General features: G+C 40.5%; 1 protein-coding gene across 1 annotated transcript in view; it reads right to left on the bottom strand.

Annotated features, from left to right (window-relative positions):
• Positions 1-26143, bottom strand: part of CGNL1 (cingulin-like 1) — a 131671-nt gene that overhangs the window by 12543 nt on the left and 92985 nt on the right. The window contains exons 10-13 of the mRNA XM_006894505.1: positions 20030-20182; positions 14071-14241; positions 8049-8210; positions 4446-4535 (exon numbers count right to left, since the gene is read on the bottom strand). Coding sequence (XP_006894567.1) covers positions 4446-4535; positions 8049-8210; positions 14071-14241; positions 20030-20182 — 576 coding nt within the window. The remainder of the gene's footprint in view (positions 1-4445; positions 4536-8048; positions 8211-14070; positions 14242-20029; positions 20183-26143) is intronic.

Below are 26143 nucleotides of genomic sequence, written 5' to 3' on the forward strand. Positions count from 1 at the left end.
ATCTTTATTTGCAACTTTTTGAGAAAGTGCCACAATGCTTTCCACAGTGGCTGCACCGTTTTACACTCCCACCAACAGTGAATAAGGGGAAGTTGCAATCTTAAATAGGTACCTTCCCCCCTGCTCTGGGTGGTGGCTATCCAGTGCATGAAGGTCAGCCTCTGTGAGCCATGAATGGTAAAGGCTACCTCTACAGCTCAGGTGTTGTCACTGTAGGAGGCAACTATTAAGGAGTCTGTATTTGAAAACTACTACATGATCCATTCTTCCACACCATACCATCAGCAAGAATTAGGACTCGTGTGGTTTCTGGAACTCAATAAAGAAGGTTAAATTGTGATAGAGAATAGAGTGAAGAAAACCAAGCCCTCATCACCTTTTGTATCAAAATCTACTAAGTGTGTACTATGTCCAGAGAGTCATTGTTACATGAAATTGTAGAAAGACAAGGACACTCTAGTGAATCAAGCGCCAATATAGCTGAGAACTCTTCTCTTCTGCTTATTCTCATCTTTCTTCTTTCCCATTCACTTCCAATAAATCCACCCAACAAATGGAAAATAAAATGGCAATGCAGGACCCAGTAGCTAAGATTCTGCACTCAAAATCTTCCTTTGTGTAGAACAAGAAATCCAACCAGAGCTTGCCTGCTGCAAGGTAGTAGAACACATAATAATTAGCACACAAAAAAGCAAATGAAAAAAGAAGTCAATCAATCAAGACTACACAAACACTTTAAAGTAACCATGTTTGTTATTAACTGAGAGCTAAATGTAACAGTGGCCTGACTGCATCAAAGGTAAAGTAAAATTTCTATCTTAAATTAAAAAAAAAAAAAACAAACAAGAGCTGGACATTGACCCAGCAACCTCAATCCTATGAGAAGGTAGAAATGCAAGTAAAACCTAGTCAATAATGTTTCTGGTAGCACTTCTACAATAGCCAAAAGGTAGAAGCAATCAAAATGTTTACCAGCTGATGATTAGAGAAACAAAATGTGTTTCATACAAATATGGAATACTCCCTAGTCACTAAGTGAAGACTTCAGAAGTCCAGAGGTAAGTGGCAACAAGGATGAGTCTTGAGTAATTTGTGAAAAGACAAATACTGTATGTCATCATTTATATAAAACAAGCATAATGAACTCATAGTGACAGTACATAATAATACAACCGTGAAAAGCCTTGTCTGGTCGTATGCCACTCTCACAATCTTTGCTATGTCTGAGCACACTCCTGAAGACTGTCAAGCTACCTCATTGGAAGTCTTCCAATTTTTCCATGATCCTCTATTCGACAGAGCACGAGGTTGCTCTTTTGGAACTGACTGGTCCCTCCTAATTACATAACTAACTAACGTAAAGAACATTCTGGCTGTACTACACGTTTTATCATTGTTGTTGTTGGTATATTATTAATAATAATAATTTTAATGAAAGTTTAGAGAGATTTTGGATTTCCACTCATTCATTGTTGCACTTTTCTCCCTGCCTACCCTTCCTCCCCAGTTCGCTCTTCTCTTTGAAAAGTAAAATTCTTTCATTGTTATACAATACCCCCTGCTCCCACCCCCCCCAAGTCCATTCCACTATGCAGCCTTCATTCTGGACTCCTGTCATGACAGTAATACCTAATCATATATCCCTTTTAAACAGTTCTCTCCCTCATCTGTTCCAATGCAGTATACATAATTTATCCAGCTTTTCTCAGTCTTACCCCAACCCTGATGTCAGTCCTGTTTTACAACAGTGGCACCATTCAGTAATTGTCCTTTTGTGACTGAGATATTTCACTCAGCATAATGTCCTCCAGCGTCACCCATTTTGTATAATATGTCATGAGTTCCTTGTTTTTCAATGCAGCATGGTATTCCATTGTGTGAATATACCACAGCTTCTACACTTTTTACAATGTAGATTTGTTTGTTTTTCTGTCAGCCCATTCAATACTCTGCCAACACCATCATTCAGATGCATCAGATATCTAGAAACCAAAGATTAACAAAGGCTGCCTGGGGGCGGGAGGGAGGCAGGCACTTTTTGCTTGCAGGGCAGTCAGTTTACATTGATAGTGGTGCAATGATTTGAAAAAGAATAATGAGAATGGTTACACAACTTGAAGAATGTAATCGATGTCACGGAATTGCGCATGTAGAAATGGTGCATGTCTTTACCACAACAAAATTTAAGAGCCTCATTAAATATATTTTATTATAAAGGATGGTTTCACTGTACACCTGAGATTCTTGTCTAGGTAGTTGCTTTTAGCTGTGATCTTCAGAACAGACTGACCTCTAAATCTGGGCCCAGTAACTTGGATATTTCTACTCAAATTCATCTTCCTGAGAGTCCACAAGCAAAAAACAAAAAAAGACTGCAAAAGCCATTTGCCTGACTTGCCCAGCCTTCTAAATCGGACTAGGGAAGTAAATCTTAGGTTGGGAAAACAAAGCTTAGTGCTTTATGTGCTATTCAGCTTCCAACTATATTAAGTAGGATAAACACAAATTTTCCAGTCAAATTAAAAGCAGAACAGGAGCTAATGGCAACAGTTTATCACAGCTGGATTGAAAGAATGCTAAGCCCTGAGGGTTTTGATCAGAAACAACAGTATCAGATTCCAGTGGGGTTTATGTGGGTGGCACTGAGGGCCTGGACCAGCACTTAAGAGTTTGCAGCAGCTGCCACTGTATTCACGAAAAGGCAGAGATATTTATGACGCCTAATAACAATATTTAACCTGTCACCTGTGTTTATCATTGGTTTGTAAAGGGGTTGGTGAGCTTACATTGTTGACAGCAAAGTGATTCTCAATGACAATAAAGGAAAATCATAACCAACTGTTTATGCTGGGTTCTTTGTTTGGTTTTTGGAATAGCTGATAAAATAAGAGGCATTAGTGAACCTAGAATTATTGTCATTATAATAAAAAAAAATCACTTTGATCCTTTTTTTACTAACTGTAAAGGAGACTTATTTTCAGTCTCACTGCTAAGCTGCACCCCCTGGTGCTGACTGAGGAGCAGGTGTGAGCTGGCCACTGGGGAGAAGTTCCCGGAAAGTGACGGCAGGAGCCAGCAACTTTACCCGCTGGGATTTATCCTGCAGTTGCCAAGGCAACAAGGCAGCCTTGCTAAGCCCCTGGAAAGACTGTGAAGGCACCCAAAGCTCTCAAGTTGGTATTTTTCCTCTGTCTGCCAGCTGCCTGGGCCAAATGAATCATCTTTCCACTGCGCAAGGCCATCCTGGCCTCCATGGGCAATTCCATCTCCTATAAATTGTGTGAAGCAGCCATCACTTAACCTCTCCAGACCCTGTAGAAGGAGACAACTGCATCATGTTTGAAGTGAAAACTTTAAGAAGGTGCATTCAAGGCCTGTGGCACAGTGCCTGGTACTCACGAAAACCTTAATAAGGATGCTAATTGTTACAATGTAAATACAATTTTTAATTGCCCCAAAAGCAGCAAAATATCCACTATTTAGCAGACTTACTCTTCAATCTGTAAGTCAAATCTTTCTGTATAGTGTGTAATTTTGAGGAGAGAAAAAAAAACCCTGTTGAACTAGGTTTTCATCAAATCTAGTTTTATCCCTTCTCCTTTATTAGCCACAGCTGAAAACTAAGTCCTTGAACCCAAAAAACTTGAAAAAGTTTTCTGTCAATTAGGATTTCCTCGGTCTAAACAATGACTTATTGGGTGCGTATGGAAAAGAAAGGTAGGAAAGGCGAGAGAGAAAGAGAAAGAACATGGGGAAAAGGATGACTAGCTGATCTCCACAACAGCCATTCCTACACTGCAGCCATCTCCACGTCCTGGCTGTACCTTCCGGCCACATTGGACTATTGTCTGTCACTGTGCATGCAACACTGTTCTGCTCAATTACCTTCAATGCCTCCCTACTGCCTTCAGGGTAGCATTCCTTCAAAACCTTCAACCTGTCCCCCAAACATACTCATCGTCACACCTCCAAGGCCTTGCTCACTTCTTCTATTTAGAATCCATTCCCTCTCCTCTTAATTTATCCAACTCTTGCTCTATCTTCCAAGACGACTTCAGGTCACCTTTCCCTAAGAACTCTTTCTGTGATATGATAAACTTTTCCTTCATTTGCTGCCTGAGTCTTTACTTGGCATTTAGTATGAAGATGTCCTGCTTTTTATTGTTACCCATCCAATTTTACGAACCATGGCACTTCTCAGGGACTACTGTGTACACACGATTGGCATTCATTAAGTCACAGGAAGGCATTTGATTTCTTCATTCAAAGGTAATGCTACTAAAAGACTTAATTCCTGGCTTTAAAGCAAAGGTTTCTCAACCTTCCATTATTTTCCATTAGCATGAATGATTCAGACCTCTGTCTGAATCCTCAGATTTAACTGTTCACATTTCCTTTTTCATTGGTGGAAACAATCCACCTATCACTTAACAAAAGTACAGTACCTGTTCCCTGCTCCGAGAGATCCTCTCTGACAGCAAATCTGAGTTGTTTCTTTCTTCTTCCAATTCCATTTCTAGTTGAGACACCTTGTCCTAAGAAGGAAGTCACAAACACAGTTCACATAACTTGCAATGGCTCGGGTTAGGAGCAAGGTCTGACCTAGGCCAATAAAATTCCAGGAGCATTAGGGCAAAGAAAGAGAAGAACGTGTCTAATTCTTATACTGCTCAAAGCAGAGATTTTCAAAATGATACATATTTTCACTTTTCAATACTGTAAAATATAATAGGATATATTACAGAAAATTTTAAAAATATATAAAAGGAAAAAAGTTTACCTCAAATGCTAAAATAAACACTAAGGATACTTTCAAATGTTTCAGTCAAGTCTTTCCCCCCACAAATCTGTAGCTGTAAACAGATTGACCTAGACAAGCTACCTGTTAAAAAGACAATGCAAAGGTTGAGACATTATCCAAGGTACGTTACTCTAAATGCTTTCATGATCAGGGAAATGTTTCACTTTCCTCTCGCCCAAGATTTCCAAGAAACTTGAGTAACAAAATCTGCAACACTCTTTTTTCCTCCTGCCTCTTTCTTCTAGGAAGCCTTATATATAGGCTATTGCCTCACTCTAAACCTGCATCAGGTCGACATGGAGGTGATGATAATGTGTGCACTGCATCAATGCTGACTCGTAACAATCTTCCATGGCTCTTTACAACTTCCTCCTAGTCAACTGTACTCTCCAATGATTACTAAGTTGGCCTCCCATGGAGTGGCTCGGGGATTTAAACCATTAACCTTCTGTTTGCGGGCACATTGTGCCATCAGGGCATCTTCAATATAGCAGTAGTGCTGGCTGATGCTGTTAAATCAACCATCACAAAAGAATTTAGCATCTGTATCGTCCTTGCTGCCTCCTAACATCCAAGAGTTGACCGGCAAGCTCTGGATGCCTCTGTTAGGCACCAAAATGAAAACTCACAGGACTCACGTCAATTACTAAAGTATCTGTAAATGGTCTTTCCTAGTTATCTAGAAAACTACACGGAAGTTGGGGAACTCTCCCAGAAGCTGAGAGCCTCAATGACCCAGTGGGATCAGCAGGGCCCTGCACAGGCACGTTGGGTTTTCTTAATGGTTCATGATCCTAGGAGCCTAAGAGCTGACTTCACTATTGTTGTTATGTGCCATCGAGTCACCTGTGACTAAGAGAAACCCTATGCACAATAGCTCGGAGCCCTGCCCTGTACTGAGCCATTCTCATTGTATCTGACACACCTACCCCAGTCACTACCAGTGACTGTGTCAAACCACCTCCTCCAGGGTCTTTCTCTCTTCTCCTCCGCCCTTCCAGGCATGATGTCCCTCTTTAAGGACAGATCTCTCTTGGTAACATGCCCAAAATATGTGAGACGGACCCTTAAAATCCTTGACTCCAAGAAGCTAACTGGTTTCACCCTCTCCAAACCATACCTGTACTAAAGCAAATTATCCTAGCCATGTTACTGCTTTTAGACTTTATACTCAATGAAAGGACATGCTCTTTTTATTGACAATTTTAGAAGGTCATGGTCAAGAGGGCAATCTTTACTCAGTGGCCTCTCTTCACAGGCTTCTTCCCTAAGATCTACACTGTCCAGGACCACGCAGGAGTGTCTGGAGGTGCTCTAGGACAGGTGTTTCACAGCACGGTGGTTTCAGGCTTACTTTCAGGTTATTACACCTAAAATAATTCTCTGACTTGATCTTAAAATCCCCAAAAACCCACTGCCATTGAGCTGATTCCAACTCACAGAGACCCTCCATCAGGTTTCTGAGGCTGTTAATATTTATAGGGAAAGCCTGGCAATCTTTCTCCCACAGAGCAGCTGGTAGATTTGAAATTCTGACCTTTCTGTTAACCACCTGATATGTTACAAACTAGGCCACCAAGGTTTCCTGGGCTGACGTTAGCTTGTCTTGAAATTACCACTCTTAAAGAGATCAGACCAAAACCAAATCAAACCCATGACATCAAGTAGATTCTGACTCACAGGACAGAGTAGAAGTGCTCCGTAGGGTTTCAAGAATGTAAATCCCTATGGGAATAGAGCACCTCATCTTTCTACCAGAGACCAGCTGGTGGGTTTGAATTACTGATCTTTCAGTTAGATTCCCAAAACTTAACCTACCAGGGCTCCTTAAAGAGATCGCAATTATGTGTGGCAATTCTACAAAATAATGAGAAAATATTAGCTAGGTTTTTCTGGACTCTAAAAGGAGACTGTCTAATAAAATCTTGAATAGTTGAAATATCACTACCTAGTTATAGAAGGCAACTAAGTCCCCTGGAGGTTTTAAAAAGTTATTGTTATTTATTTGCAAAGCTGAATCAGGAATTCCATTGACTTTTTATTCAAGCCAGCTCTCTTTGGCCTTGAGCACTGTCTTTTATCAAAACCAGGATAATTCTCATTTTTCTAGTAGTTCTAAGACTTATTTTTAAAGTATCTTTTCAAATTCTGTGTATATGTACACAGTGTTATGTGTATATAGGTGTTTCTCGTACTGCATTGGCTTCTTTCTTCAAAGTTACTCTTTTAAAAACTCAAATCTCATCATAATCAGTGTACTATTTACATTTAAATTCCATTTCATTACACTTTTCTAACATGTTGTGTTTTCACTGTGTCACACCTAGTGACGCCACTCAACATATATGAACTTCATGATACACTGTCGTAGAGTAACCCTTTGCCACTAGTTTTGCAAAGTCAGATAAAGTTTTAACGGGGGGGGAACCCAAAACAATGAGCCAGAGTGAAAAAGAATGGAGTATGTTGTAGGGCAGTGAAGCAGTAACTGTGCCCAGGAGTTAAGCAGTTTGGGGCCAAGTCAGAGCTGCGCCATTCTGTACCCATGTAGCAGAGCAATGGTGATTTGGTGGAAGAACTTGTGCTTTCTATGCGGGAAACCCGGGTTCAAGTCTCAGATGATAAATTCCAAGTGGAGCCACCGCCCCATCTGTCAGGGGCAGCTTGTGTGTTGCTTTGATGCTGACCAGGTTTCAGAGGAGCTTCCAAGCTAAGAGAGACTATGAAGAAAAATGGCGCTCTTCTATTTCCAAAAATCTGCCAATGAAAACTAGTGATGCTAACTTCTGGGGAGAGGTCGCTGCTGCTGTGTATCATTTCATTGCGCCCGGGGCAGCCCAAGAAAAGGTCAACTTGATGGCAGTTTACAACAACAGACATTTAGCAGTTTGTCTCCTTTGTAGCTAGAAGTACCTCAGCAAAACAAACAGCATGAGCTATCAGTGTGCCCTAATATAAAGTCACCCAGCCTCTCTGAGACTAAGAGCTGCTTCTTTCTCAAGAAAATGAGGACACCGGGCTAAATTATTTCTAAGATTCCTTTGGGCTCTGAGGTTCATGAGTCTATCCGCTTCTTTCCCCTACGTAAGAAATTACAAAGTTAACATCTGACTGTTCAGGAAAATAAAAACTGTAGAATTTCGAAAGGCAAAGAGGCACGCAGAGGGGTCGCCTAGTCATGTTCTCAGGCTCACTCCCCAAAGCCACCACCCTCCCAAGCTGGCTCTTCATAACTCTGACCACAGACCTCCATTTGCTTGACGAGTCGACCACGGTCATCCTTGAGGTGGCTCTTGGCTTCCAGTTCATACTCCAATTCCTTCAGTGTCTGTTCCAGAAGCTGCCTTTTTGTGAGAGCCTCCTCCTGAGATCTCTGGGAGTCCCGTAGCTCTTCCTCCATCAGGCACATCTAAAATGAGAAAGAGTTGGGGTAATTTCCTGAGACAAGATTCCAACAGACAGGGCACAGGGTAACTCGTTAAAAAAAATCATCTAGCAGACATCCCTCTGTACACAGGAGATCAGAGGACCTTGAGATCAGTTCTTACCTCTGTCTAGGCCTCAATTTCCTCTTCTCTAAAAAAGAAGGCCTTAGACTGGTCAGCATTATCCAGCTCCACATTGCAATTCATTGGGTTACAAATTCTATTTAGTAGACGTAGTCCAGAACTTTTAAATTAAACAGGACAGGAAGCAAAAGAACTATAAGCAAATATTGCTTTGTGAAACTTGTATATCTTTGTGTGGGTTTATATGTTACTAGGTATAATATGTTCCTTACTATGGGTTAAAAAGAAAATCACTTGAAAGTCAAGAAAATAGATAAGGACTTTACTAGAGTGTATTTATTGTCTACTTATATGTGCATTACTTAAAGAGGGGTCTAAAATTTAGGGGAAAGAAAAACTAAATTAATGACCTCAAAGCAATCTTCAGGCAGAAAAATAATGTAAATGTACACAATTAGGCGAAAACTACTGTTCCACAAAAGATATCGAAATAACTGTTGTCAAAGGTAACTCTGGTGGCATAGTCCAAAGGGAGGTACACTACAAACGCAAAGCATGCACATCTTTGCTAGCTCAAGTGTCCCAACAGCTCCAAGAGAGAACTGGCAGCCTCTGAAAACCGGCTGCAGGGTCAGCTATGAAAGGGTTTCTACTGGAAGAAGGCAATGAGTTTTTGAGAAAACTGTTACAATTTGCAGTGCTACTTTCAACCACAAGGTGGCACTGAATCAATAGTTTTAAAGAAAAACGTCTCAGACCAGCGCGTTTGATCCACTTCTCCAGAATTTACCTAAGAGCCCACGCACCACAAGTGGTTGTTGTTGTTAAGGGCTGAGTCAAGTATAACTCACAGCGACCCAATGAACAAAAGACCTTAACCCTTCTATCCTTGTGCCATCCTCAAACTTCCTAACACAAAAGAGCCCACTGTGGCAGTCACTGTGTCAATCCACCAGGTTGAAAGTCTTCCTTTCCTTTGCCGACCCTCCACTCTTACCAGCATCATGTCCAAGGAATAGCACCTCCTAGCAACATGCTCAAAGTATGTGAGGTGAAGTCTGATCATTCTTGACTCCAAAGAGCACTCCGGCCACACTCTTTCTAAGACATATCCGTTTGTTCTCTTGGCCATCCATATGATGCTCTTCCCCAACACCCCAACTCAAAGGCATCAATTCTGTCATCCATATTCATTATCCAGTTCTTAGATGCATAGCAAGTGATCAGAAAAACTATGGCCTGAATCAGACACACCTTAGTCCTCAAACTGACATCATTACTCCTCAACAATTTGGAGAGGTCCCTAACTACAGATTTTCCCAGTGCAATGTGTCTCCTTATTTCCTAATTGCTGGTACCATGGGTGTTCATTGTGGAGCCAAGCAAGATGAAGCTGTTGACAATTTCAATCTCCTCTTCATCCATCATGTCTATTGGTCCAGTGCTAAGAATCTTTGTTTTCCTGATGTTGAGATGCAATCCATACCGAAGGCTACATTCCTTGATCTTCTACAAGTGCTTCAAATCCTCCTCACTTTCAGCAAGCAAAATTGCATTAGCTGCATAATTCAGGTTATTGATGACTCTTCTGATCCTGATGCCACACTCTTTTTCATAGAGGCCAGCTTCTCATTAATTTGCTCAGCATACAGATTGTGAACAGGTATGGAGATAGAATACAACCGTGACACACTCCCTTCTTAATTTTAGCCACACTGTATTCCCCTGCTCTGTTCGCTTAACAGCCTCCTGGTCCAGGTACAGGTTCTGCATGAGCACAATTAAGTGCTCAGGGACTCCCCATTCTTCTCATTGTCAGCCACAACTTATTATGATCCACACAGTCAAATGAAGTCAAAAGAAGGTGGAAGGAATACACAGAATCACTGTATCAGAAAGAACACAATGACCCTGAAAAATTTCAGGAAGTACCATATGATCAGGAGCTGCTGCAGGTACATGGCAGATATTCCTTAAACATCTGTGAGAACTGATGTTTTGTTCACTTTTGTCTCCTTTGGCTTCTACATTTTATTCCATCTACCTACCTACCTTATGGTAAGAACTTTTGTTTTCTTGCTGTTGTGGATGTTACGGATGCTGTTATGGATGCAATCCATATTGAAGGCTGTATTTGTTTAATAACAGCATGTCAGGAAGGGTAAAGATGGTATAGGATAGGACAGGGTTCCGATCTGTTGGTTCATTGGGTCACTATGGGTCATACTCTACTCGATGGCATCTAACAGTACAACAACCTTCCCGGTGAGAGCAAAAGGTAATGGATGGAAGTACAGTTTTAGAAATCAATTTTAGGGATTACCTCCTTCAGGGACTATATCTAAAGAAATAAGAAGCAAAACCCTTTTCATTTAGAGTGATGTTTCCAGAAAAGTTGAAGAAGTCTCAGGAATGGTCTTTCTTTGGAGATCCTCTGGGTTAGGCTACTTTAGGAACACCAGAGAGAAAACTTTAAAATGTCTATTTCTTTCAATCAAAATAAATGCTCAGGGTTTGGGACAAACCTCTTTTCAAAGCCTTTGGTTTGAAATTTGATTTCTTCAGCTCAGCTCAACAAATACAAGGGCGGTAAACAGAGCTGAATTCGAGGGATTTTTTTCCTAGGATCCATAGAGACCATGGCTTGCTCATTCACTGCTGCTGTAACAACTCCAAGACTTCAGGAGTTTGATCAAGGGTGGCATCTGACTACTTTCCTTCAAAGATGAGGCATCTATTTGTGCCATCCAACAAGAAACACTTTCTCACAGCATTCTGCCATGCAGAAAATCTAGGAAAAGGCATCTTTGTTTTCATTGTAGGGATCCTTTTTAAAATTACTGCTCTTTTTTTTTTTTTTTTTTGCAGAGCTACAGTTTGGTGCTTCCTTAGAAAGTTGATAACCTAAAAAATTATTATAAATTTGTGAAATGCTGCACAACATGGATAAATCTAGAATAAAGAATGCTAAATTATGTAAACCAGTCACAAAAAGCCATTTATGAGGCCACTACTATAAAAAAAGTTAAGGTTTACACTAAATCAATTACTGCTCTTTTATAAGCATAGTGGGCTCCATCTGGCCTTAATTAATGTCTCTGGATCTGAATTTGCTTATCAAACCAGAGGATTTCTAAAGTTTCTCCCATCATGAAGATGCTAGGATAATAATAAAAAAGAAAAAATTTAAAACCCCTCATTGCCTTCTCATAGATCAAAACCATCTTATAGCTGACCAACCAGTGGGTTTTCAGAGTCTATAATATTCACGAGAGGTTACCCATCTTTCTCCTGCAGAGCAACTGATGGGTTGGGACCACTTGGCCTTGGGATGGTAGCACAACTCCTATGGTAGGCCATCAGAGCACCCTGTATTGAAAAAGACAGTGTTATACAAAAGGCAAGGGGCTTCAATTACTCTTAAAGGGTCTATGATCTCTGCAAGAAGGACCTGTAGAGATCCAAGTTGCTGTAGAAGATTTATGTACCAGTTAAAACTTGTGACAACAAATAGCAAGAAAAAGAATTTTCTGTTTGTAATCTTCTTTTTAAAACTAAAGTTTTGTCTACCCTGTAATCTGTAGTTAAGAATTATTAACTTTAGCACATAAATGCAAACTATGTCACAAGCTTGACTAGGCTGGAGAAGTTAGCCTGAGACATAATCACCAGACCAAAAATACCCAAATAAAAAGAAAATGTACTGTTTAAAAATAAAACAAACAAAAAAAAACCCAAGAGGATCAATTTGCAGGGGTCACTGTGACACCATGATTTTATTTTCTTTTTAAAACAGAAAGTCAGGTACTTCTTGGTGTTCTGGCATATATGTGAACCCCTCCACACCTCTCCAACAGCAATAAAAAATATTTTTATGTTTTCAATTCTAAAAAGAGTTATGACATAAGTGTGCTAATTCCAGCTGCTACTTTGAATACTGTAGCCTATGACTCTGAGTCATGGGATCTGTTATCAGGGTCCTTTCAAATGTTCCAGAGGGCTGTAATAAATATCCATTGTTCTTTTAGATAGTTTTACTACTGATTCATGGGTCTCTTTGATCATCAAAGACGTAAAAAGTTGTTTTCCTGTTGAATCTTAGTGGTCTTGGCACTGCTCATATGAAATATATTTATATACACACACAAAGTGTTATAATTGAAAAAGAGAAGCTACTATTAAGTGCTCACAATGTACAGATCTTCTGCTAAATAATCTTGCATGCTAGTTCATTCCACTTTTAAATCATTCACATTTTTCATTTTTCAAAGAAGCAGAAATGAATGTTCTCAAAATGGAACAACTCTGCTCAAGATCACCAGCAAATAAGAAGTAGAGCTGGAAATCAATGTGCACACATTGCATCTGCATTTTAGAGCCTCATGCTTGGAAAGGTAGAGGGTCAGAGAAAGAGAGCAAGACATTAAATGAGATGGACTGACAGTAACTGTAGCAACGGACTGGAGTGTGTCAGAGATTGTGAGGATGGCACAGGTTAGGGCAACATTCAGATCTGTTGTTCATGGGGTTGCTATGAGCCATACTTGACAGCACCTAACAACAAGCTTTCATTAAAACCAACAAAAAATGTTCTCTTAATTTTTCTCAGCAGATATAGTATGCCATCACATAGAAGGCTGCTAATTAAAAGGTCAGAGGCTTAAAACTACCAGCCACTCTGTAGAGAAAGATGGAAATTTTTACACTCCTCTCCATCAAGACGTACAGCCCTGGAAAGCTGATGAAGAATCTGAGTTAGAATCAGTTTGGTTAAGTATTTGAGTCGTTATTGAGTGGTACAAAATAGTTAGCCTGCTCAGTTATTAACTAAAAACTTCAATGTTTGAGCCACTCTAGGGCAGCTCAGAAGAGAGGCCTGGAAATCTGCTTCTAAAAGAAAATCATCATCTGAGAACTCAGACACACGTGTTGACCCTGAGGGGGAGTCATCCAATGGCAGCTGCTTGTTTTTATTACATTTGTGTTACTTCCCAATTTTCCTTAAATATAAAATTGAGAATATACTTAAATCATTTCAGTACTCATAAATTTTTCAAAATTTCTCTTTGTCACTATTCTTCTTATAAAATTCTTGGCTACAACTTCCCATCCCAAGTGTCTCTTATCAAGAAGCAATGGCAATAAAACAGTAATTATAAATTCTGTTCTAAGATTAACCATTGATGCTTCTAAATCTTTTGGGCACACTATTGGAACTCTATAAATGGCAGCTTAATACTTAAATTATCTATATTATTATGCTTTATGTAAAAGTTTACATATCGAGTTCTTTTTCCAATCAATACTCCATGCACAAATGGCCCTGTGATGTTGTACGCAATCCCCACAACACGTCTGCACTCTCCGTTTTTACCTCTATGGATTCCCATTATCATTTGTCCAGTTTCTTTGCCCCTTCCACCCTTCTCATCTTGGGGTTTAGACATATGTTGCCTTCTCGGGGTAGCTAAACATTTTAAGCAGGATCCCAAAAAATCACTTCTTTTTAAAAAATGTTTAGAAAAACATAAAAGAAAGAAAATGGTCAATTCAAAATTAAATCTGTTTCATGTCATTGATTCTTCTAAGTCCAAGTTTGCCACTTCCCCCCCATATAACCATTCAAAGTGTTAAGAGTGAAGAACTAAAATCTCTGTAGGGAATCTACTTTCAATTCCTTCTTAATGAAAGTTTCCAAGCACCCTCACAGGACACTGTGAATACACAGCAGACTCAGATACTTATCTGACCAGGCATTACCTCATCCTGGATTTTCACCACTGCTAGATGGGACTTTTCTGCCTCCAGGGTTTTCTCCTTCAACTGTCTTTGCATTTCTGCAAGCTCCCGGCGATTTTTCTCCTTGTAGTCATCCAGCTGGTTCTGGAGCTCCAGCGTTGATGTTCGAGATGCTTCCACAATGTCAGCCATCTGAAAGAAGTGCTACAGGTGTGAGCCCATCCTTCAAAGCTCCATTTGGGGCAGAGACATGGATTTGGGGTTCATTCAAGTACAGAATGTATCTTCTTTCCTCCCTGACTTCACTTAGCCTTTCCCAAGACTTTGTAAAGCGCACTGGTCATGAGCTGCCATGTTTGGCTGCCTATGTGAGGCCACCTCTGACTTGGTAGCAGCATGGTGGAGAGAACGGGCATATCCTTGGAGCTAGGTACACGGTCCTGGGGAGCTTGTATCCTCTGTTCTACTTCTACCAAGTGACTGAAGCATGGGCTTACTTTCTCTGGGTCACAGTGACATCCCCATTGGAAATACTAAAATCATACTATCTACTTTTTAAAATCATATTATCTACTGACATACTTTGGACATGTTGCAAGGAGAGACAGGTCTTTGGAGAGGGACATCATGCTGGGTAGAGTAGAGGGACAGCGCAGGAGGGGAAGACCCTCTATGAGGTGGATTGATTCAGTGACGGGGGTAATCGGGATGGGTGTGTCAGAGGCAGTGCGATTGGCACAGGATAGAGCAGGGTTTAGGGCTGTTGTACATAGGGTCGCTATGAGTCACAAACGACTCGACGGCACATAACAACAACAACTATCTACTTTATAGGGTTGTTATAATGAAAATAATCCAGAAATCATTCAAGACAAAATTATACTTAGATGTAAAATACCTATTAAAATGACATATAATAAGTTGTTCGGTGCCATGAAGTTGGTTCTAAGTCACAGTGACTCGATGCACAACAGAACCAAACAATGTCCGGCCACAGTCATTGCTTGTTTGACACTTCTGGTCAACATTGTTGCAAACACTGTAAACTCGTCTTTTTAAGGGTTTTCCTCTTTTTCTGGAAAGAGGATGAAAGGCACCCAAGCATCGAGGACTCTCCTTCATAGGGTCGCTATGAGTCGCCTACAACCTGACAGCACTTAACAACAACAACAACAACAACCTCTTTTTCTATGACCTTGTTTACCAAGCATGATATCCTTTTCCAGGGACTGGTCCTCCTGCCCAAAATCTGTGACATGTCATCATCCTCATTTCTAAGGATTATTCTGGATATACTACTTTAAAGACAGATGCCTTTATTCTTCAGGCAGTTGAATTTTTTCATCAACGTGGCAATTCAAAGGTAGCAATTTTTCTTAAATCTTTCTCATTCATTGTTCAGTTTCTGCATGCATATGAACGGATTTAAAATACCAGGCATAACTTCTAAGTGGCATCTCTGCTTCTTGTTGATTTTTAAGTTTTATTATTTGTGTGTCTGTGTGTACCGTCCTGGTACAGGAAGAGATTGCCCCTCCTTTTCCAGCAGAGCATCTGGTGGATTAGAACCAGGTATCTCTGCTTCTTAACATTTTAAAGTAACATTTTGCAACATACCTGACCAATGCACTACTTTTTGGTTTTCTTTGGGGGGGGGGTTTATTGTTGCTTGTGGACTCAAGAAAATGAACTCTTTGACAATTTTATTATTTTTTCCACTATTACCATGCTGTGTTTGTCCAGTTGTTGTGAGGATTTCTGTTTTCATTACTTCAAGATGTAATCCATACTGAAGGCTAACATCATTGATCTTCTTCAGTAAGTGCTTCAAGTTCACCATGCATTCAATAAGCAAGATTGTGTCATCTGTATATCACACATTTTTAATAAGTCTTTTCCCAAATGTGAAACCACATTCTTCTTCTGTAGTCCCCCTCCTCAGATGATTTCCTCAGGATACATACTGACTGTATGTGCAGTGAAAGGATACAACCCTGAAACAGGGCATTCCTAATTTGAAACCATGCAGTATCCCCTTGTTTGGTTCCAATGAGTGCACTTGACTCTATGGGAAGGTTCTCTACAAGCAAAACTACTTGCCCTGGAATTCCCATTTTCCACAATGTTTTCTATAATTTGTTATGATCTACACAGCTGAATGCTTCTGCATACTCAAAACACAGGCAAACATCTATCTAGTATCTTCTGTTTTCAGAAAAAGTCCATTTGGAATCAGCAATGATATTCTGTGTTCCACACACTCATTGAATTTGGCTTAAATTTTGCCAGTTCCTTGTTCATATACTGCTGCAACTATTTTTTTTATTATTTTCAGCAATAAAGCAATTATGTGTGACAATAATTATTTTCGTTAATAGTTTCTACATGCTTTTGGCTCACTTTTGTTTGGAATGGGAACAAATATGGATCTCTTCCATTAAGTCAGCCAGATGGCTGATTTCCAAATTTATTGACATAGCTGAGAGAATGAATATCAACCAGTTCATTTTGGCGCAGTAACTCTATGTATTCCTTCAATCATTTTTAATGCTTCCTGCATTGTTCAGTATTTTGCCCATAAAATCTTTTAATACTACAACTTGAGGCTTGAATTTTTTCCTCAGTTCTTCCAGCTTGAGAAATGCTGGGGATATTCTTCCTTTTTGCATTAATCCAAGTCTTTGCACGTTTTAGGACTATACTTCATTTTACCTTCTCAAGTCACCCTTTAAAATCTTCTGTTTACTCCCTCAATTATGTAACCTATTCTCCTTTTGTTTGAGCTACTCCACATTCAAGGACAAGTTTTAGAGTCTCCTCTGATGGTTTTGTTTTTTGTTTTTGTTTTATTTTTTGGTGTGCCCAAGTTTATTGAAAATATTACAGCATTGCAGACAGATTCAAATAGCTCCACCTGGTGGTTTGAAATTCATCCCAACTGTGGGCTGAGCGACCTGCAGGTTGGCCAGACTGCCAAAGTCCAAGAGCTTCAGCATTTCCTTAGTGTCATCAATGATTTCCTGCTCCAGGGCTGAAACCTCTGGTACATTATTATCTCTCCTTTCTCTCTCCTCCTCCTGCAGCTTAATAGAGATGGTTCTCACAGGCTCGCTCTCGATCAGCTTCATCAGATGTGTGACAGCCTGCTATCTTGTTCCAGAGCTTCTTGCTAGGAATAAAGACTATCTCCTCGCATACACGCTTGTTGGTGTGGAAGTCATTACCCAGGATTGGGTAGTAATTCTCAGTGACAACCTGGGCCGTCTTCTTCACGATCCCATGTTGGTGAGTCCTTGGTGAAAGAAGATTTCGATATATTCTTCTTTCCATTTTTAAAATCACCTTTTGCTGATTTCATGTATTATGTCATCTGAAAACATATTTGCTATCAGTGCTCTATGTGTCAAGTCTATTCTTGAAATGATATCTAAATTCATGTGAGTCAATTTTTTACTTTGGCTATTATGCACTTGTTTTCATTTTCTTCAGCTTGAACTTGCATTTGCTTATAAGCAATTAATGGTCTCTTCTGTAATCATCTCCTGGCCTTTTTGGATTGATGATATTGAGGTTCTTTATCAACCTTTCCTTTGTATAGATAAAGAATTTTAAAAAAACACAAAAAAGACATTTTTCTAGTATTCACTGCTTTCAGCCAGAATCCATCTGATATCAGCAATGATATCCCTACTGCCAAGGCCTCTTGTAAACCCATCTTGAATCTCCAGTGGTTCTCTGTCTATATATTGTGCTAGCCATTTTTGGATGATCTTCAGAAATATTTTGCTCGCATGTGATATTAATGATATTGTTTGATAATTCCCACATTTTCTTGGGAAAGGGAAAAATCTCTTCCAGTCACTTGGCCAGGTAGCTGTCTTCCAAATTTTCTGGCATAGACTGTTGAGCATGTCCAGGGCTACATCTGTTACTTCAAACATGCCAATTGGTATCCAATCAATTCCTTATTTTTTTGCCAATGCCTTCAGTGCAGCTTGAACTTCTTCCTTCATTACCAGTAGTTCTTGATCAGATGCTACTTCATGAAATATGTTGTTGTTGATCATTCAAATGTCAAGCATTATATGTATGGATTATAATAAATTATGTCTAACATTGAGATGATTGGACTTGCAGAATTTGTAAGTCCAAAACCTATACCTAGACCAAAAAGGTGATATCTGAACAGAGCAAAGGAATATTGCATGGTTTATCATTAAGAAAAGTGCACATTAGGGTTGTAAACTCTCTACGTATCTATTGAATCTGTATGTTGAGCAAATCATTGGAAAAGCTGGACTCTGAAGAATGTGGAAGATGCATCAACAACCTACATCATGCAGATGACACAATCTTGCTTGCTGAAAGTGAAGAAGACTTGAAATGCTTGCCACAGAAAATCAGACTACAGCCTTCACTCTGTATTGCATCTCAACATCAAGAAAACAAAAGCCCTCACCACCAGACCAATAAGCAACATAATAAGAGCTGGAATAATGATTGAAATTGTCAACGATTTCATCTTACTTGGACCTTCAGTCAACACCCTTGGCGATCAGTCAGGAGATCAGAAGACATATTGTATTGGGAAAATCTGCTGTCAGGAACCTGTCCAAAGTGCAAGGATGTCAGTTTAAATACAAAGGTGTATCTCGTTCAAGCAGGTATCCATCCAAGAGCTGGATCATAAATAAAGATGACAGGAAAAGAACTGATGCCTTCGAGCTGTGGTGTTTGAGTACTGACTAGCCCATGGGCTGCCAAAAGAACAAACAGGTATGTTTTGGAGATGGATGCAGCCAGAGATGCAAAGATGACAATGCTTCATATCACATACTTTGGTCTCATGTTAGCAGAAGCTAGTCCTTAAAAAGGGATATCATGCTTGGGAAGGTGGGGAGTGAGCAAAAGAGAAAAAGAACCCCAACTAGATGGACTGATAGGGTGACAGTTCAAATTTGTTGTTCCCAGGGTCACTGTGAGTCATTCTTGGCACCTAACAACAGCAACATCAACCTTTCCATAGATAGAATTTATTTTATTCTTATGTATTCCATCTGGTGGGACCACATGTATAACTCATTGCTGTTGGGTTGTTTTGGCCCATTCTAACCCTATAGGACAGAGTAGAACTGCTCTACAGGGATCCCAAGACTATAAAGCTCTATGGCATCAGACTGCCACCTCTTTCTGCAGGGAAGCAGTTGGCAGATTTGAACCACTGGCCTTTCAGTTAGCAGATTAAACACTTAACTACTGAACTCTTTTTCACACTTATAGTCACCTTTACATTGTTGAAAAAGGTATTTGCAAGAAATAAACTGATGGTTTTGAAAAATTCTATAAGATCATTGGTATAATTTTGGTTACCAAGGCCACATCTTCTAACTTCAGATCCTTCTTCATTTCCAGTTTTCACATTCAAATCACCGATAATTATTAATAAAATCTGACTGCATGCATGATCAATTGCAGACACATAGTACAGGTGTCCAAAAGTGGCAACCACTACTATCAGCTGCTAGAATGCAGGGAAGCAGTTTTGTCCTTTTCTTCTTCTGGATTTGTGAGGACAGGTAATAGAAGAGCAGAAACTACTGGGCTTTGAAACTATCCTAACACTGCTGAACAAGGAAGATAAGTGCTGATTCATAAGCAAGTTACAGATAATTAGATTCTGTTCTGAAGAACAGATCTGTGCTTACATGCCAGATAACTTCAAGTAATTTTATTTAAAGGAGCTGGGCTTAGAAACCATAGGGCACTATTAACATTTACTTCTAGGCCAGTCTCTCTGGATCTGGGTTCTCAACAAATTCAAAGAGTTGACTCAAGGATGTGCAAATCCCTGACACGTATACCTAGGACTGCGTTTAGAAATAACTGCATGTTTCCTAAGCTTTCATCAGACCCTCAAAGGGGGATTGGTTCCAATAAAAGAATAATACCCCCCACCTTCTCGTTTGTTCACACCTCTTACCTCCTTCTGAAGTTTCTCTATGGTCTTGTCCAGATGCCATCGCTCATTCTCCATTTCATTCTTCAGCCGCCTTAACTGCTCCTTCTGCTCAGTCTCATCTTTTAACTTCTCAGATAATTGCTTCTGCTCCTGGGTGGCCCGAGTCAGATTTTTCTGCAAGTAGCAGCGAAAAGATGGTTGGTTGTATGACCAACCTGTTAGGCCAGCCACAGAAATAGGTGGCAAGGGGAATTTCAAAGTCACACCAAGAGGCAACAAGACTTGTTATATCAGTGACTGGAGAAAAGATCACAATAAAGCCATCATGGAGACATAAAAACTATGCTGATTCTGAAATTCAAGCTCCAGAAAGGAGAGGCAACATAACCAAAAACAAACAGAGGAACAAAGGAGAGGCAAAAGGATGTATCACAGAAATGCATACAACATTCAACACGGCTGACACCTGACACATCAAACTCATTGACTGCTGTGGAGTTGGACCACTTCATAGCTGACCCTCCAGTGGTTTTTCAGAGGCTGTAAATGAGAGTAGATTTCCCACTTTTCTCTGCCTCAGAGTTGCTTGTGGACTTGAACTGTCAGAAAAGTATTACCTTTACGTTAGTTTAGCAAGGAGCTAAAAATCTGAATTTTCACACTTAACACGTTGCCTCAGTTTTAAAATTGACGGCCATGCTTAGAAACACATTTGTCGTCATTTGCAGCAACGTGTTAAAAAAAATCGAGGTAGGGTTGTGGAGTGTTGCAAATGATTAACATATTTGACCACTAACCTAAAGTTTGGCAGTTCAGGTCCATACATAGTACCTCAGAAAAAGGCCTGGCAATGTAAAAAAAAAAGACAATATCAACCACTGAAAACTTATTTCTGACCCATAGAAGGTGGTCATGTTGTTGTTGTTGTTGTTAGGTACTGTCGAGTACAACACATAGTGACCCTATGAACAACAGATCTGAATGAACCTGTTACATCCTGTGTCATCCTCATCACCTCTGACACATGTAAGCCCATGGCTGCAGTCACTGTGTCAATCCATCTGGTCAAGAGTCTTCCTCTCTTTCACTGGCCCTCTATCCTTATAAGCATAATGTCCCTCTCTAAGGAATACGCTCGCCTACCAACATGCTCAAAGCTTCACCATCCTTGCCTCCAAAGAACACTCTGGCTGCAACCTCTCCAAGAGTTTGTTCTTATGACAGTCAACAGGATATGCAGTACTCATCTCCAACACCACAGCTCAAAGCCATCAATTCTTCTATACTGTCGTTCGTATTTATTACCCAGCTTTCCAATGCATGGCATGTGACTGAAAACACTGTCAAGCTCACCTAGTCTTCAGACTGACATCATTGCGCCTCAGTAATTTGGAGAGATCCCTGACAAAAGACTTCCTCCATACAATGGGCCTCCTGATCTCCTGACTGCTGCTACCAAGGATGTTGATTGTGGATCCACAATGAGATGATTGGCAATTTCAGTCTGCGGGAGAAGGATGGGTAATCTTCCCATATGATTAGCTGCCTCTGAAAACCTGCCAGAGGGTCAGCCATGAGTCAGTTCTGACTCTATGGTATACAACAATAACAACAATCATGATATTTCTTATTGATCCAGTGGTGAGGATTTTTTTTTCTTGATGCTGAGATGCAATTAATATTGAAGGCTATACTTTGGTCTTCTGCAGCAAGTGCCTCAGGTACTCTTCACTTTCAGCAAGCAAGGCTGTCATCTGCATAATGTAGGTTGTTGATGAGTCTTCCTTTAATCTTTATGCCGCATTCTTGTTCATAGAATTCACCCTCTCGAATAATTTGCTAAGAGTACAGATTGAATAGGCATGGAGAATGGATACAACCTTGACACATACCTTTCCTAATTTTAAACCATGCCGTCGTGTTCCTTTGTTCTATTTGGACAACAGCTTCTTGGTCTAGGTATAGGTAAAGTGTTCTGGGATTCTAATTCCTCTCAATGTTAGCCATAGTTTATTATGGCCCACACAGTCAAATGCCTTTGTGTAGTCAATAAAACACAGATAAGCATTCTTCTGGTACTCTCTACTTTCAGCCATCTGACATTAGCAATGATATCCCTGTTGCCACAGCCTCTTCTACACCCAGCTTGAACTTCTGGCAGTTCTCTGTCAATGTGCTGTCCTAGTCATTTTTGAATCATCTTCAGCAGTATTTTGTTTGCATGTGATATTAATGATATTGTTTGATCCTTTCTACATTCTGTTGGATCACCCTGAGGCCAAGACAACTCCACAGTTATGTCGACACCACAGCAAACATATTTGGTAATCAGTATCCAATGATTATATTCTAGAATTTAATCTGCTATGCAAATGTTTCTTAAAATCAATATTGATAAAACAACGTCTCACAGTCAAGACTCAATGTCAAGAATCTACTTAGTGTATAAGTAGTTGCAATCAATAGAACCGATGGGTTGAAATGAGACACAGAGAAAAAGGAACTTCAGAACCTCTCAGTAAGCAGTGATCATTTAACCTCTGTTCCACCAGAGCTCTATAATGACTAGAAAACAGTGTTAAATGGAAGAAGTATTGGTTAGAAAAAGTGTATCTAGATGGTTATTTGGCAAATCAGCACCAAACACTAGTTTAAAGTACAAAAGAGCAAAGATACATATTTAAAGGCTAAAGTGTGCCTAATTCAAGCCATAGCACTTTTTATTTGCTTCCTTATGGATCTGAAAGTTGCACAATGCATATGGAAGGCCAAAGAAGAAACCATACCTTTAAATTGTGGTGGTGTTAAAGAGTACTGAAAATCCTATGAACTGCCAAAAGAACAAACAAATCTGTGTTGAAGCAAGAGCTACTGGGGTAGTTCTTACGGACAAAGGATGGTGAAACTTCATCTAATTGACTCTGGCCATGTTGTCAGGAGGGGCTAGTCCTTGGAAAAATACATCAGCTTTGGAAAGGTGAAGAGTCAGAGAAAAAAAGGAAGAACCTCCCTCCCCCAACAAAATGGATGGACACAGGGACTGTAGCAGTGTGCAGAGACTGTGAGGATGGCGCAGGATAGGGCAGGGTTCCACGCTGTTCATAGAGTCACAATGGACTCAATGATACCTAATAACAACCACTATAAAATGCATCTGTTGGATGAAATATCTCCCTGAGCACCCTTGACCATCTTATCTAATGTCATAAAGTTACATAGACAGAAGTCCTTCACATTAATAACATGCAATTCCAAGTCAAAATATTGAAACCTATTAGTAAGGTGGCTAAACAGCTATGTGTTAGGATCATCAGTGTGAAGATATGAAAAAGGATCACAAAGCCCACTGCAGGGAAACATGGTCCAAACACAGACTAGATCATGTAGAAAATGTTATCATATTATAACATAGGTGGGCACAATTACCACATACTAACTACGTGATCCCATCTCCAGGTAGAGGTAGAGTAAAAACAGTGGCAGAGTCATACAGTACCTACTGTAGTCAAACTGCTGTCACCTGCAATCACTCAGGTGCCTTGAAATAACCCCAGATGACTTCAAGGTTTGCACTCCTGATTTGCACAAGATCAGTCTGCTCTGACCCTCATGTGATCTCGTGTTGAAAAACCTCCTGAGGAAACCTTCTGGCCCATGGTCTGATGGGCTGGCTATGCTTTGAAAACCAGCCAACACAGCAGGACAGCTAAAGTTAGTTGCTGCAGGAAACCATCATCAACAAAAGTGGATGCAGAAAAGAAGGTGACAAATGCAAAGTAATCAGAGTTTCAGTGTGGGGGCAATTAGCAGGAGCTTGTCCCACCCCAGCCACAGCTGGGTGTGCTCCAGAGGGAGGGTCAATCCTGGGATTTCAGCTGATGTTTTATTTAGGGGTGTTAGAGGGAAGGAAAAGGCCTGGTGACTTGGTGGTTATGCTTTCAATTGCTACCAAAAGGATGTCTTCGGGGGGGGGGGGGGAACAGCATTCCTGGAGCAACATTCCCAAGTCAGCTTTGTCTTATATTGGTCTTTGGTCCTCCACTGAGGCAGATGCTGCTCTTGAGTAGTTCTCAGTCTGACTGGAATAGGAATCTTTGGCTCTGAAGGATGCACAATGCTGGTACTGAGATTCCCCTATTCTGCCGATAAATTGCTCATTTTAAATCTAGTAGGATGGCAAAACTGACCAATTTCCATCCTGAGTCATTTATCTGCACCCTATTTCAGTTCCTGCTTGGAAGGAGGAGTGGCATCCACTTCCATAATAGCTTGCCTCCAGAAACCGTAGGAACCTGGCGAGAGGATGAAAGGCACCCAAGTGCCAAGCACTCTCCTTCATAGGGTCACTATGAGTCGCCTGCGACTTGATGGCACTTAACAACAATAATATAAACAGAGAGAGAGAGAGATCAGCTGGCCCAGTGGACAGAAAGCGATGCTACCAAGCCAAAGGTGGGTGACTTTTAATCTGCTGCCCTCAGGCCTATCTTTCATTGTTTTTGTTCAGACATTCCTCTAGGTCGTATAGCCCTGGTGTACAAGTTGTGGTACTGCATTCACTTTTGGTTGCTGTGAGGCTGAACACCGTGACACTGGTGTGTCAAATGCATTAATGGTTGTCTCCGCAGTGCAGACAGAGAGTGGGGTGGAGCTCCCCGATTAAAACAAACTTGGAAGGAGGAGTGGCATCCACTTCCATAATAGCTTGCCTCTGGAAACCCTATGAACCTGGAGAGAGGATGAAAGGCACCCAAGTGTCGAGGACTCTCCTTCATTGGGTTGCTATGAGTTACCTGCGACTCGACGGCACTTAACAACAACAACAACATTTCAGTTCCTATCCAGTCATGCAGTAAAAGTCAAAGCCAATGGCTATGAAAGCCATTGTAAACAGTAAACCCAACAGCTGCATACCATAGTGAATTATGTCTAATTATGATTATTTATTATGTATCAGTCAAATAGCTGTAAGGGTAACTCACTCAAACTCATTGCTGTTCAGTCAGAACCAACTCACAACTGACCTTTTCGTGGGTTTTCAGAGGCTGTAAATTGCATGGGAAAAGACTGCCCATTTTCCCCATGGACTGACTGGTGGATTTTAATCACCTGCCTTTCAGCTGGCAGCTTAATTCCTTACCCACCAGGTCACTATTCTCCCTTTGCCCAAGCTTGATGGAAGACTGAGGAGAGAAGCTGTAATTGACAAGATAACACTGACCTAAGCCAGGGGGCAGAGAGCCTGTGGGCATGCTTAAGAAAGTATCCTAAAGGGAGCTCTGGTGGCCTAGTGGCAAGAAGCTGCGCTGCAATCCTGAAGGCACATGGTTCGAATCCATCAGCTGCTTTGGCAAGCTCCTCCTGTGCCAACTGGACCTGATTCAATGGGACACAATGTGGGGAAAAAAGAAGAAGCTAGTCTGACTGAGGAATTATATCCAATTGCCAACATGAATGATACCTTGTTAACTTTCCCAGTAAAACCTCAATAGTGAATATGATTCTGTTAGTCCTATGTGGTCATTGCAATGCATTTTGAATCCAGCAGTAGAAGAGTAAGACTCCTGGAGGATGGTTAGTGTTAAAATGAGCAGAAGTATGTACAGGAGTATGGGAGCCATGTATTGTTTCATTGTTGTAGATGGGGACAGTTCGCCTTGTGGAGTTAACAGAGGTTAACTCCATCTTCATCCTGTGTCACTCTTTTTACATCTTCATCCTGTGTCACTCTTTTTACAAGCTATATGTAAAGAGATGCATTCATTGGGCATGAAGTGCAGTAGATTCTACAATTCTACATTCACAAAGAGTTTAAACTGTAAAATGATGGCATGATAAAAAAAAATCAGTTGCTCTTTTCTCTTTATCCAAATGTTAAGCTCCTTCATGACTGTAGCTTTGAGAACAGAGGCATGCAGAGTAACTGAACTAAAAGAATATGATTATCTGGTTCCAGGATTTCTGAGAATGTGTTTATTTTAGAATGGCCGTGGGATTTTCATGGTGTTAGGATAGCGCAGGACTGGGAAGCAAGTTGTTCCACCGTGCACAGGACCACCGACTCGACAGCCAATTCAACAGAGCTAGCAACAACACTCAGAACTTCTGAGATAAGGAAATGCCAACAAAGAGAGA

Source organism: Elephantulus edwardii, unplaced genomic scaffold (genome assembly GCF_000299155.1).
Source record: "Elephantulus edwardii isolate Elephantulus edwardi_28Jun2011 unplaced genomic scaffold, EleEdw1.0 scaffold00145, whole genome shotgun sequence".
Classification (NCBI taxonomy): domain Eukaryota; kingdom Metazoa; phylum Chordata; class Mammalia; order Macroscelidea; family Macroscelididae; genus Elephantulus; species Elephantulus edwardii.